The 13249-nt window shown below is 40.3% G+C and overlaps 1 protein-coding gene across 1 annotated transcript in view; it reads left to right on the top strand.

Moving 5' to 3' along the window:
* The window catches only part of BTBD7 (BTB domain containing 7), a 118141-nt gene extending 105158 nt beyond the window's left edge, over positions 1-12983 (top strand). The window contains exons 9-11 of the mRNA XM_012803418.2: positions 1660-1838; positions 4236-4682; positions 7758-12983. Of these exons, the coding sequence (XP_012658872.1) occupies positions 1660-1838; positions 4236-4682; positions 7758-8576 (1445 nt within the window). The 3' untranslated portion in view covers positions 8577-12983. The remainder of the gene's footprint in view (positions 1-1659; positions 1839-4235; positions 4683-7757) is intronic.
* Positions 12984-13249: the final 266 nt, after the last annotated feature.

Below are 13249 nucleotides of genomic sequence, written 5' to 3'. Positions count from 1 at the left end.
CCATCATTGTTGTTTGGTGGGCCTGGGCTGGATTCAAACCCGCCACCTTAGGTGTATGTGGCTGGCACCTTAGCCACTTGAGCCACAGGCGCCGAGCCGCATCAGTTAATGTTAAGGGCTCTAGTGTCAATTTCTTTCCTTTTTTGTTTTTTTTTTTTGGTTGGGGCTAGGTTTAAACCCACCACCTCTGATAGGTGGAGCTGGCGCCCTACTCCTTTGAGCCACAGGCGCCACCCTCTAGTGTCAATTTCTAAGGTAAGAAAACATCAGTAATCTGGTGGCCAGAACTATATAGCTCTTGTCAATTGCCATTGTAAGATTTAAAATTAAAACTAGGAAACTGTAGCAACAGAAATAGCACGATTGGGCGGTGCCTGTGGTTCAGTGGGTAGGGCACTGGCCCCATATACTGAGGGTGGCAGGTTCAAACCCAGCCCTGGCCAAACTGCAACAAAAAAAAATGCCTGCCAGACATTGTGGCAGGCACCTGTAGTCCCAGCTACTTGGGAGGCTGAGACAAGAGAATCACCTAAGCCCAGGAGTTGGAGATTGCTATGAGCTGTGTGATGTCACCGCACTACCAAGAATGATAAAGTGAGACTCTGTCTCTACCAAAAAAAGAAAAAAAGAAAGAAAGAAATAGCACTATTTATTTCTGCTTATAAATGTTTGTTTGAATTAAAGGTAAATAAAAGACATAATGACACTTAATTGAATGTATACACTTTATTCTGAGACTAATATTACTAGATGACAGTATGAAAAGAAATATTTTTTAGCTGATGTGTACAGATTTTCAAAGCTTTGGTAATTAGCACTGTCTTTTAGTGAATTCAGCATAATTTAATCTTAGAACTCAATTTCAGAAGCCGAAAGACATTCATGAGTGTGCTCAAGAAAATAAGGCTTATCTCCCTGTTGTGTAGCTAAGGGGTATGGTCCTATGCCGGTGTTGTCCTAGGTTCTCACTTTCTTGCCCACATTCAAATATGAAAGGCCATATATATAAAGATTGTGTTTTTCATTCTGTGCACCCTAACACCCAAGTCCAGTCCCTGGTACATTAGGACTCAAAAATTTATTTGATATAATCTTAGCACTTTGGGAGGCCAAGGCAGGAGGATTGCTTGAGGCAAGGAATTGGAGACCAGTCTGAATAGGAGCAAGACCCTGTCTCTACAAAAATAAATAAATAAATTAGCTGGGCATGGTATTGCAGGCTTATCATCTCAGATAGTCAGGAGCCTGAGGCAGGAAGATTGCTTGAGACCAGGGGTTGAAGGTTCCAGTGACTGTGATCAGGCCGCTGTATTCTAGCCTGTCTCTTAAATAAATAAATAAATAAAATATATATTTAAAGACTTACTATATTACTGTATTTCCTGAAATTCTGAAGAAAATGTATATAAGCCAAATTTTATGCTGTGAACTAAAATAATACAACTGGGGAGGTATTTGATCTGATCAAGAGCCTTTTGGGCACAGTGAAATTTTAAAATAAGTAGAGGTATATAAATTACTATGTTGCAGAAAACTCAAATACTATCTAAAGTATTTATGAGATTCTAATACAAAATACATGCTTTTTTCCTTGAGCTCACGGGGTGGTCTTTTGTGTAGCTCAGGAATTTTCCCTGCACACTGTTTTTTTCCTTCTAGTTCCTCGTCTCCTCATCATGAAAGACATGGTCAAACGGCTGCAGGAACTCCGACACACTGAGCAGGTGCAGAGGGCCTACGCACTGAACTGTGGGGAAGGCGCCACTGTCAGCTATGAGATTCAAATTCGAGTACTAAGAGAGTTTGGTCTTGCAGATGCTGCTGCAGAACTATTGCAGGTAGGAAACAGCATGAAACTATTTAAATAGTGAGCTTTGGTCAGCCTGAGCACAGTGGCTCACACCTATTATAATCCTAGCACTGTGGGAGGCCAAGGCTCAGAATAGTCTTGCTCAGGCTGGTCTCGAACTCAGAAGCTCATGCAATCCACCCACCTCAGCCTTCCAGAATGCTAGGATTATAGGTGCAAGCCATGTGCCTTGCCCCCTCTGGTGTATTTGATAACCTGCAGGTCCCTCCTGGTGAGAGGTGGACTGGACTGAGCACCTGAGGTCTAGTCAGTTAATTTGAAATGAGATACCTAACCACCATGAGCATCAGTTCCCTTACCTGTAAAATGGATTAGTGTGAATATCCATCTGTTGTGTGTGAAAGCACAACATATAAAGCAATTACGTGTCTGGTACATAATAAGCAAACAGTGACTGCTAAAAAGTTCTGTGGTGTGTATGACAAAGGAAGTAGAAAGTTCTAAACAGTAGTGACTGCTAAAAAGTTCCATGGTATGTATGACAGAGAAAGTAGAAAGTTCTAAACTTCCTCTGCTCTTTCTGCCTGGTTTGATCATTAGGTTTAGGTTTGGTCTGCTGCCATAGTTAGAGATTTTACAGATAGTGCCCTCTTTTTTGCCCCTCTCTCCTCCCCCTTGAAAGAAATATTTTGCTTTAGAGATCAAGAATTAAGAAATGGTCTTGGGGCTCGGCGCCTGTGGCTCAAGCGGCTAAGGCGCCAGCCATATACACCTAAGGTAGCAGGTTCGAATCCCCAGCCTGGGCCCACCAAACAACAATGATGGCTGCAACCAAAAAATGGCCGGGCGTTGTGGCGGGCGCCTGTAGTCCCAGCTACTTGGGAGGCTGAGGCAGGAGACTCGCTTGATCCCAGGAGTTGGAGGTTGCTGTGAGCTGTGATGCCATGGCACTTTACCCAGGGGGATAGCTTGAGGCTCTGTCTCAAAAAAAAAAAGAAAAGAAATGGGCTTGGCACCTATAGCTCAGTGAGTAGGGTGCTGGCCACATACACTGAGGCTGGTGGGTTCAAGCCAGCTCAAACAGGCCTGCTAAACAATAATGACAGCTACAACAAAAAAATAGCTGGGCATTGTGGCGGACGCCTGTAGTCCCAACTACTTCAGAGGCTAAGGCAAAAGAATCGCTGAAGCCCAGGAGTTTGAGGTTGCTGTGAGCTGTGACGCCACAGCACTCTACTGAGGGCGACATAGTGAGACTCTGTCTCAAAAAGAAGAAAAAAAAAAGAATTACAGAATGAGTGCTTTTTTTTCTTTTATACCTAGCTTAAAATTTTATTTCTAGAAAGTAATACGTGAGAGCAATGGCATTGGCTTTGCAATTAAGAGAAAGTATATAAAGTAGTCTGAATACAGCCACTAAATCAGAGCCATAGAGCCATAAATAAAACTTAATTTCATCTGGTCAAATGACTGAAATATTTTCTTGCAGCAAGGCAGAAGGATTGCTTGAGACTAAGAGTTTGAGACCCACCTCACCATGAGTGCAGTCCTATCTCTACTAAAAATAGAAAAAAATCACACCTGTAATTTCACTTACTCGGGAAGCTGAGGCAGGAGGATCACTTGAGCCTAGGAGTTTGAGGTTGCGCTGTGAGCTATGATGACACAATGACACTCTAGCCCAGATTACAGAGTAAGATCCTGTCTCAAAAAGGAAAACTTTTTCTGCCCTTTAAAAGGGTAAACATAGTATTGTGCAAAGCAGCTGGCCATTTTTAAGTTCTTGATTTTCATTTTTTGCCATGGTTTATATCCTTAAAGTAAATAATCTGGTTTTTCTACTCATTTCTTTTCCTTTTCCCATTCCAAATTGGGTCTAAATTTGATATCTTAAATTATTTAAAAGTAAGTATTCTTCATATAATATTTATCAAAATATTAAACTTAGTCATGTATAATGGTAAGGAATAGTAATTTGTAGTTTTTATTTCAGAGCATGTACAGATATTTTGCCAGAAAACTTCTAGAAGATCCTTAGTTGTAAGCCTTTTCTTCCTTTGGTGTTTAATGTTAATCTTACATTCTTAGAAAAGACATATTTGAATTAGTTTATATTACCTGTTTTTGTATTATCACGTAGTCTTACAAAAGATGACTTACCAGCTTGCTATAATATTCGATTGAGCAGCTCTTTTCAGTAGCTGTATCCTAGGCTAGATAGGTTACTCTTTGCCCTTTTGTACTTTTATTAAGGTCATTGATTCTTGGGCTACTGGCCTAGCAAAATACATTGTGCCTTTCACTCTTGCTGAATGTGGTTTTCTTAGGTACCTCACTTAATTCTCTCAGCCTGTAAATTTCTCATCTATGAAATCTGCTAATAAGTGTCTTTTTTTTCTTTATTTATTTTTTTAATCTTTCTTAGAATCCTCACAAATTCTTTCCTGATGAACGCTTTGGGGATGAAAGTCCACTCTTGACAATGAGACAGCCTGGGAGATGTCGCATTAACAGTACCCCTCCTGCAGAAACCATGTTTACAGACCTGGACTCTTTTGTGGCCTTCCATCCACCCTTGCCCCCTCCACCACCTCCCTACCACCCCCCAGCTACTCCAATCCATAACCAGCTCAAAGCAAGCTGGAAACAAAGACCTCCCAGTCAGCATCCTTCACGTTCATTTTCTTATCCCTGTAATCATTCACTGTTCCACTCCAGAACAGCTCCTAAACCTGGCCCTCCCCCAGTCTACTTGCCAGGAATCAAAGCAGCACCACCTGATTGTACCAACACAGCAGGGCTGGGGAGGCAGACGGTGGCTGCTGCCGCTGCAGCCCCTACCTCAACAACAGTAGCATCTGAAAAACAAGTGGTAAGTCAAATGCCTAAAACTGGGTGGCACCTGTGGCTCAGTGGGTACGGTGCCGGCCCCATATACCGAGGGTGATGGGTTCAAATCCAGCCCCGGCCAAACTGCAACCAAAAACAGCTGGGCATTGTGGCGGGCGCCTGTAGTCCCAGCTATTCAGGAGGCTGAGGCAAGAGAATCACCTAAGCCCAGGAGTTGGGAGTTGCTGTGAGCTGTGTGACGCCATGGCACTCTACCCAGGACAATAAAGTGAGACTCTGTCTAAAAAAAAAAAAAAAGACTTTACAGAAAAAAAAAAAAATTAAAAAAAAAAACCTAAATGTTCATGGAATATTGGAAGCAATTACCTTGTCCCCAGGACCCCCAGTGGGACTAGGCAGTGTCTAGAAGTGTTGCCTGTAAGCTGAAAACGTAGACTTGAGGGGTATGGAAAAGAGAAAAAAAGTTAGCGTAAGGGAATGAGAAAGGACAAGAGGAGAGAAGACTTAGAGGTACAAATGATAGGTGTTGTTGAGTGTCTTCTTTAGTTTATGTTCATTTGCCAGGATTGGGAAGGGATAGGTACTGAGCAGTGCACAGGGATATGCCAGTTTCATACATGTCTAGAATCTGTCCCTAACTTCTATTCTACCCTTTTGTAGAATCTACCATTCTAGTGAATGCTTTCATGGGACAAGAATGGGAATTTACTTAGAGCTAAGTATAGTATATCATCATGAATAACGTGGAAAAGACTTCCCATTCTGAAAGCGGGCAGAAAATGAGTCTTCCTGCATGCCTCTGCCTCTCATAAGCTAATCAGAGCACCTGTTTGACTTAGAATCACAGTAGCTATGGCTAAAAGGTAGTAAACTAAGAGGATTCTTGGCTTGATTTTATACTGTATTAGAGACAACTTTTATTTTATATAAAACATTTGAAAAAATAGTGATTTTTAAGTCTTTCTACTCAGTCATGTGCCATCAGTAACATTTAATACAGAGAAAAACAAAAGACTTATCTCTTCATGGAAGCATTAAAATATGGCTTATTGGAAGGTATGGACTAGTATACACCTTGGATCAAATTATGATATTGTGTCTCACCTTCTTTTTCTTTTTTGTTTTTTTTGAGACAGTGTCGCACTTTGTCACCCTCAGAGCTCAAAGCAACCTCAAACACTTGGGCTTAAGTGATTCTCTTGTCTTAGCCTCCCAAGTAGCTGGGACTACAGGCGCCCACCCCAAAACCTCGCTATTTTTTAGTTGTAGTTGTCATTGTTGTTTAACAGGCTCAGTCCAGGCTCAAACCTGCCATGCTCAGTGTATGTGGCCGGCACCCTACTCACTGAGCTACAGGCGCCAAGCCACCTTCTTTTTTTTTTTTTGAGACAGAGTCTCACTTTGTCACCCTTGGTAGAGAGCCATGGCATCTTAGTTCACAACAACCTCAGACCCTTGGGCTCAAGCCATTTTCTTGCCTTAGCCTCCCAAGGAGCTGTGATTACAGGCACGTGCCATAACACCTGGCTATTCTTCGAGACCAAGGTCTTGCTCTAGCTCAGGCTGATCTCAAACCTGTGAACTCAGGTGAGCCGCCTGTCTCAGCCTCCTTGATTACGAGCATGAGCCACTGCACCCAGCCATGTCTCACCTTCTTTTCTTTTCTTTTCTTTTTCTTCTTCTTTTTTTTTTTTTGAGACAGAGTCTCACTGTGTCACCCTCGGTAGAGTGCCATGGCGTCACAGCTCACAACAACCTCAAACTCTTGGGCTTAAGCAATTGTCTTGCTTCATCCTCCCAAGTAGCTGGGACTACAGGCACCTGCCACAACACCTGGCTGTTTTTTGGTTGCATTTGTCATCATTTAGCAGGCCCAGGCTGGGCTCGAATCCGCCAGCCTTTGTGTATGTGGCCAGCGCCCTACTCACTGAGCTACAGGCGCCAAGCCATGTCTCACCTGCTTATACCTACTCTCATTCTACTCCCTTTGCTTCTTCCTCACCCCAGAATCACAAAGGTCAGCAGTGTTTGATAAATGAAATTCCAATCCTATTGACTTGGTCACCAGTTCTACAATTAAAAAGGTTCTACCTGGCTTGGTGCCTATAGCTCAGTGGGTCCAAGGCTGGCAAGTTTGAGCCCAGCCTGGGCCTGCTAAACAACAATGACAACTACAACCAAAATATAGCCAGGCATTGTGGTGAGCACTTGTAGTCCCAGCTACTTGGGAGTCTGGGGCAAGAGAATCGTTTAAGCCCAAAGGTTGGAGGTTGCTATGAGCTGTGACACCACAGCACTCTACCAAGGGCAACACAATGAGACTCTGTCTCAAAAAAAAAAAAAAGTTCTGCACTTTACATTTTAAATAAAACTCCATTTAAAAGCCAGGCATAGTGGTGCACAGCTGTAATCCGAGCACTCCATGAGGCCGAGACAGGAGGATTACTTCTTGAGCTCAGGAGTTCAAGACCACACTGAACAAGAATAAGAGCCCACTTCTTCTAGAAATAGAAAAAATTAGGTGGGCATGGTGGCAGGCACTTGTAATCTTAGCTACTCAAGAGGCTGAGGCAGGAGGATCGCTTGAATTTAGGAGTTTGAGATTGCAGTAAACTAGGCTGCTGCCACGACACTCTAACCGGGGCAACATAGTAAGACTCCCTTTAAAGATTATTTATTTGTATGTTTATTGCAGTCTTGACCATAATAATGAAAAATAGGAAATAACCTAAATATACAATAGTAGGAAAGTAGTTAACTAAATCATGGTTCATCAATAGGGTTACATAATTTTAAATGCTGATCTGAAAGAAAATATAGTCGCAAAATTATATATCCATTAAATTTTGTGAAAATTAATATATATATGCAAAGAACAAAAGGTGAGATAAAGACCTCAAAATGCTAATAGTGTTATCTCTATAGGGAAGGGTAGGGATGGGGCTTTTTTTGCCTTTATAGTTTTTTGTATTTTTATAATTTGTAAAAATATGCATTATACTTTCATAATTGAGAAACAACCAGTGAACATCATTTTCCAAAAGGGAATTCATGAGTCTTTTTTACACCCTTCTGCCCTTTTTGTCTCTGCCTACAGCGAACACAGCCTGTGCTGAATGATCTGATGCCTGATATCGCTGTGGGTGTGTCCACACTGTCACTCAAGGACAGGAGGCTTCCAGAGCTTGCCGTAGACACAGAATTAAGCCAGTCAGTTTCTGAAGCAGTACCAGGGCCTCCCCCACATCTGTCGTGTATTCCACAGAGGCATACACACACTTCTCGGAAAAAACACACACTAGAGCAAAAAACAGATGCTAGAGAAAATCAGCAGGAATACCCAGATTTCTATGACTTCTCTAATGCTGCTTGCAGACCTTCTACTCCTGCTCCTGGCAGACGCACCCCTTCCCCTTCACAAGGTGGATATTTTGGTCCCGATTTGTATAGCCACAATAAGGCATCACCAAGTGGCTTAAAGTCAGCCTGCCTGCCTAGCCAGACCTCTCCTAAAAAACAGGAAGAAGCTAGGAGAGAATATCCACTTTCCCCTGACGGGCATCTACACAGACAAAAGAATGAGCCAATACACCTGGATGTTGTTGAACAACCTCCCCAGCGGTCAGACTTACTTTCTTTGGGAGCCCCAGAAAATGCTGGTACTGGCCCAGCCCACATCAGGGGACGAACAACAGTAGAAACTGACTTGACTTTTGGGCTGACTCCTAACAGACCTTCACATTCTGCATGTAGCTCTGAAACACCAGAAGAGAGATCCAGTAGAAGACTGGCAGACAATGAGTCCATGGGCCATGGAGCTCAGAGAAATACAGATTTGGAAAGGGAAGATTCAGTAAGCAGAGGAAGGAGGTCACCAAGCAAGCCAGACTTCCTCTACAAAAAGTCTGCCCTCTAAGAGAACCTTCAAGTCGTCTGTGCCTGAGATGTGAAACATCCTATTCTATGATGTAACCCAACAACTTACAGACCAGTTTATCAATGCCAGCTGATAACACAGTTTAACTTTTTTCTAGTTTTTACGTGTATATATGTTTATTAAAGATGGCATGCTAAGAGGGGTTTTCTGTTTTAATGCTGCATCTGTCTATTTTGTGTTTGAACAATTGTGTGGGGAAGCATTTTTAAGAGCAAGCAAGCTGGCACTTTTTTTTCTCTTTATAAGTGGAATTTTTTTGCACTTGTACATTTGTTTTATCTCTATTGATTTTATATCAGTATGTTAAACTTTATTGCCACATTTAAAGGACTGTATTTTCATACTTTTTTGCATTTTATCTTTCATCTACCTATCCATGTGCATTGGATTGCACACTAAGATGTATTTTCTTATGAAATAGTTCTGTGTTTATTTTCTAATTATAGAAGTTCCAAAGAACAGCACATCAAAATGCTCCTCTCTTTTCAGTAGTTGTTCAGTAATTGTTTAGTTCAGACATCTTCCTGCTCAGTCTAAATACATCTCATGTCATTGTTCTTTAGTAAGTCCTGGAAGCTGGTCTTCACACCCCTGCAGTTTGCTGGTTCAGTGAAGAACAGGAAAGAGAGAAACCTTTTGTCCTGGGCTCATGCTATTGTTTTATTCACAAAGTGGACACTGTTAGAATTCCTAAAAAAATTCTGGGAGTGCAGATTAGAGTGTCACTAGATGAGTTATCTTTAGAGATCAGAACTTTGGCATTATAAAGCAGTGGAAATAGTGAAGTAACTTCAAGATCACACAGATGGGAATGCTGGCCCTGAGTGTCAGCTCTCAGCTGCAGTGCGGAACTGACTGCTTGCTGCCTTCAGTTGTCTTGCTCTCTATGGAAAAACAAAAAAACAAAAGGGCTTCAGTCTTATGGATGTTATTTGGTGTTTGTAAGCATGATTTCTTTTCAGTGTTTTTCTAAGTATGTTTGAATGTTGGTGTCCTATAAAAGTTGTGTAACGCATAATACTTTGTCACCAAAAGAGAAAATTTGTTTTCAGTTAAACACTACATGTCCTACTTGAACTCCACAGGGGACGCTGGTTTGGCATTTACTGAACCACTGAGCACATGGGATCTTTTAAGATCCTCTCCCTTGGAAGGGCAATGTGTGAGCTAAGGACTGTTTTTTTCTTATGCTCCAATGTAAATATATTAGTATTTGGGTTTTTAATTCACCTCAACATTATTTGAACATTCACTTTGCATTTTTACAAACACACACACAACCGTAGCACTTAGAAGAAAAGAGACTTTCTGAAAATTCCTTCATATGAAGGATATTTGGGGACCTCTTTTCTATTTATGTATATATATAGAACTACAAATCACTCACACTCACTCTAAAACTATGCAGGGCTAGGGAGCCTTTACAAGCTACCATATAAATGAATTACATGCACTTTGAAGTAAATAGGTTTCTATTAGGTGTCAAAAACTCTGATTTCTCCCCAAACTGTAGTTTCTCTTACAGTCTTTTCCTACCTTACCCTGTGGATATACACTCAGGAATAATCTGACATTTTAAGAAATCCTAACAGTAGATAATCTCAAAGATGGGAACATGTCAGTGTGTCTGTACTCACCGGCAAACTGCCGCCACTTGTTCTGCTGCCCGACCAGTTAGCTGCTGCTGCTAGTGCTCTTGTCCACGCTGGTGACAGTACAGGCTGAATGCCCAGTCTCCCAGAGCTAACACTCATCTACTGTACGGTTGGCTCCGCATCGCCTTCGGGGCTTCTTTCTTAAGGCAGAAAAACATAGTATTCTGTTATCGTTCGTAAGAGGTTTAACTTTCATAATAGATGATGGTGTCTTTTAAAGCCCAGTCTCAGTCTATCTCCAGAAACAAAAGTGGTTAATTCCATCATATTCTTTAATGTTTGTTTTTATATATAGTGTATGTGTTGACATGAATTGTTTTGATATGGTTTTAAATTTCTGTTCTGAATCAGACTGTGTTGTGCTGGTAATGCAGAGAAGAATGAGTAGACCTAATTTGGATGGGAAAAAACATTTTCTCATCTCTGACCTGTTTTGTTCTGGTTTTTTTATTTTTTCAAATGTTAGAGCACAGCTGTTGATCCCACACCATTCTTTCTGAAAATTCATGAAGTATTCTTTCACTCCCTGAAATATAATTATAAAAATAAGTGACCACTGTTCAATATTACTTAATTTATGAAGTTTGCATTTAGTAGCTTATTTGGCTAAATTATGTGTACAGAGGGAAAACTGGTTTTAATCTGTGGGATTATAGACTGAGGTGACTTGCGGAAGATAAACAGACTTGGTTTTGTGTGCATTAGGGTAGTAGGTGTTAGTGAACTATTAATGTATTTTGTGAAGTATGGTTAATAGGGTAGGTTAAATAGTTATGTGCCTCTGGCTTTTGAACCCATCTATTAAATCTTTTTTAATGCTGTACTAAGATAAATGTGAAGTCTGAGTGAGGTTGCTCTCAGAAAAAAAATTATATGTATAATATAAAATTTAGCCCCTGGGAACTGGCTTTTACTTGGTATAGAAATTTAATGAGAACCAAATCACAGAATTAGCAGATCTCCTTTTGAGGCCAAGGACAATCAGGCCGATCAGACAATCACCACTTCAGTGCCCACTGTGTATTGAGGTTAGAAAACTATCATTCAGATGCTAGAGTGGAAAGAAATGATTCAAGTCTTTTGAAGATACTGTTGGTCTTTTTCTTATGTTATTGTTTTGTGATTTTGATGAATAACTTACGTCAGAGTCACCTGTGGCTCCTAAGGGAAAAAACAGCACTAAAGGGAAAATGATTGAAAACATTTGTTTAAGTTCTCCACACCCATTCTCACATGCCCCTTTAGCTTTATTTCTAGGCATATGTCCCTAAACCTAAGCCAGCCTGATGTTTCAATAACCCATTTGGCTTTAAGGATTTTTAGTGAGTTTTTTATATTTACATCTTTTTGTAGAACTCTCCATGAAATTTTACCTAATTCTTGCTTTTACTTCCTCAAAAACTGCCTTTAGTACACTTGTCATCCTTTATTGGGTTTTCTTTTGATTCATTAAGTTCTAGCAATGGCATAATACAGGTACATTTGACTTAAGATGATGATGCGGAACATAAAGCAGCAGCCACAAATGTGACCGTGGCAGTGGCACTGAATGCTGACCTCTGTGCATCAGTCTCTAGAGTTGAAAGACTAACATTGCTCAGTAACTACCCAGTGAAATACTTTCTTACAGTGTTGAATTTGCCTTTTAGGGAAAAATATGTTTCATGAAACACTTGTAAGATACTTATTTTGCAGTTAATTCAGAAGCATTTATATTTTTATGTTAGGACTGAATTCAAAGGGAAATGCTTTTTGACTTTTTTTTTTATTGTTTGGGTGACTTCAGCTTTCTGTAGTTTGTTAGAGCAGCAGTGATGGGTGCTATTCCCAGTTCTGCAATGGTTTACTTTGCCTACTAAATGATTTACTTTAAAACCTCATTACAGATAATCTCACTAAAGAGCTACCATGCACTCTGCTAAAAGGTATTTTACTGTTTTCCATTAACACTGTCATATGAACAATGTTTTATGAAATGTCTTTTCATCCTTTAGATTGCCATGGCAATCATATTAGCAACCTTTTGATTGTTTTTTCTTCTAGAAAACCCTCAGACCCTATGTCAAATCTTCCATATGCTGAATATTATAATGCTGTGGCCATTTTTTGTAGAAAGATTACATGCAAGTATGTATCTTGGAAATAACCTCTTGTATTCGTGTGTTTATGTGAGTTCTGTCTAAGAGTTTAGATAAGCTCTGGAAGCTTTATCATATGTACCTGCACGTGACTGTGTATCTGAGTTATGGGCAGGCCATACAGAATCCTGCTCTTAGACAAGGTGGCTGAACTCTACTTGCTGTGTATGTATCACATCTGTACTTGAGAGAGGTGACATCTTCTATAACATTGCATTTCCTTGTGGTTGTGCTGTTATTGGTATAAAGTCAAGTGCCTTCGATGCTAAAGGCTCAGAAATTTTTCTTAAACTGATTTCATGTCCTATGCAAGTGTTTTCTACAACCTGCATAACCAGTACTTTGTAAAACTTGTTTACGCTTCAATTGTACATAGTGATTTTTAAAGAAATATATAGTATTTTTATTTAGGTACCTCCAAACTTGAATTCGTCTGTGTGAAGCATTGTAAAACAATACATTTCTCTTTTGAGTACCATTGCAGTTGTACAGAGGTTTTCACTGGTTCTATTTTTCTACTGTTACTGATAAGCATGTAACACTGACTTTATCCTACATATAGTTGGCATTTCAAATAAATGGCTTGTATAGAACCTGCTGAGTTGGATACAGTCTGTTTAGCCATCCAGCGTACCGTCTTCAATTACAGAAGTGATTGTGCCCTTCAAGGGCAGGATTGGGAGATTTTCTAGATTTATTTCCTGTTCTAAGATTTCAGTCAAAGGCATTTAATTTTTATTATCATCTTAGGTTTCTTAAATCACACTTTTATTCTGAATCAAGTTCATTTTTAATTTCACTGAAACATGTCTGAGAGATTTCATTTTACAAATTTGAGCACAAAGTTTGCACAGGGGTC

The sequence above is a fragment of the Otolemur garnettii genome, unplaced genomic scaffold (assembly GCF_000181295.1).
Source record: "Otolemur garnettii isolate 467f Iridium unplaced genomic scaffold, OtoGar3 scaffold00020, whole genome shotgun sequence".
NCBI lineage: Eukaryota > Metazoa > Chordata > Mammalia > Primates > Galagidae > Otolemur > Otolemur garnettii.
The sequence above is the reverse complement of the archived record's forward strand: the minus strand, read 5'-3'. Positions and strand labels throughout refer to the sequence as shown.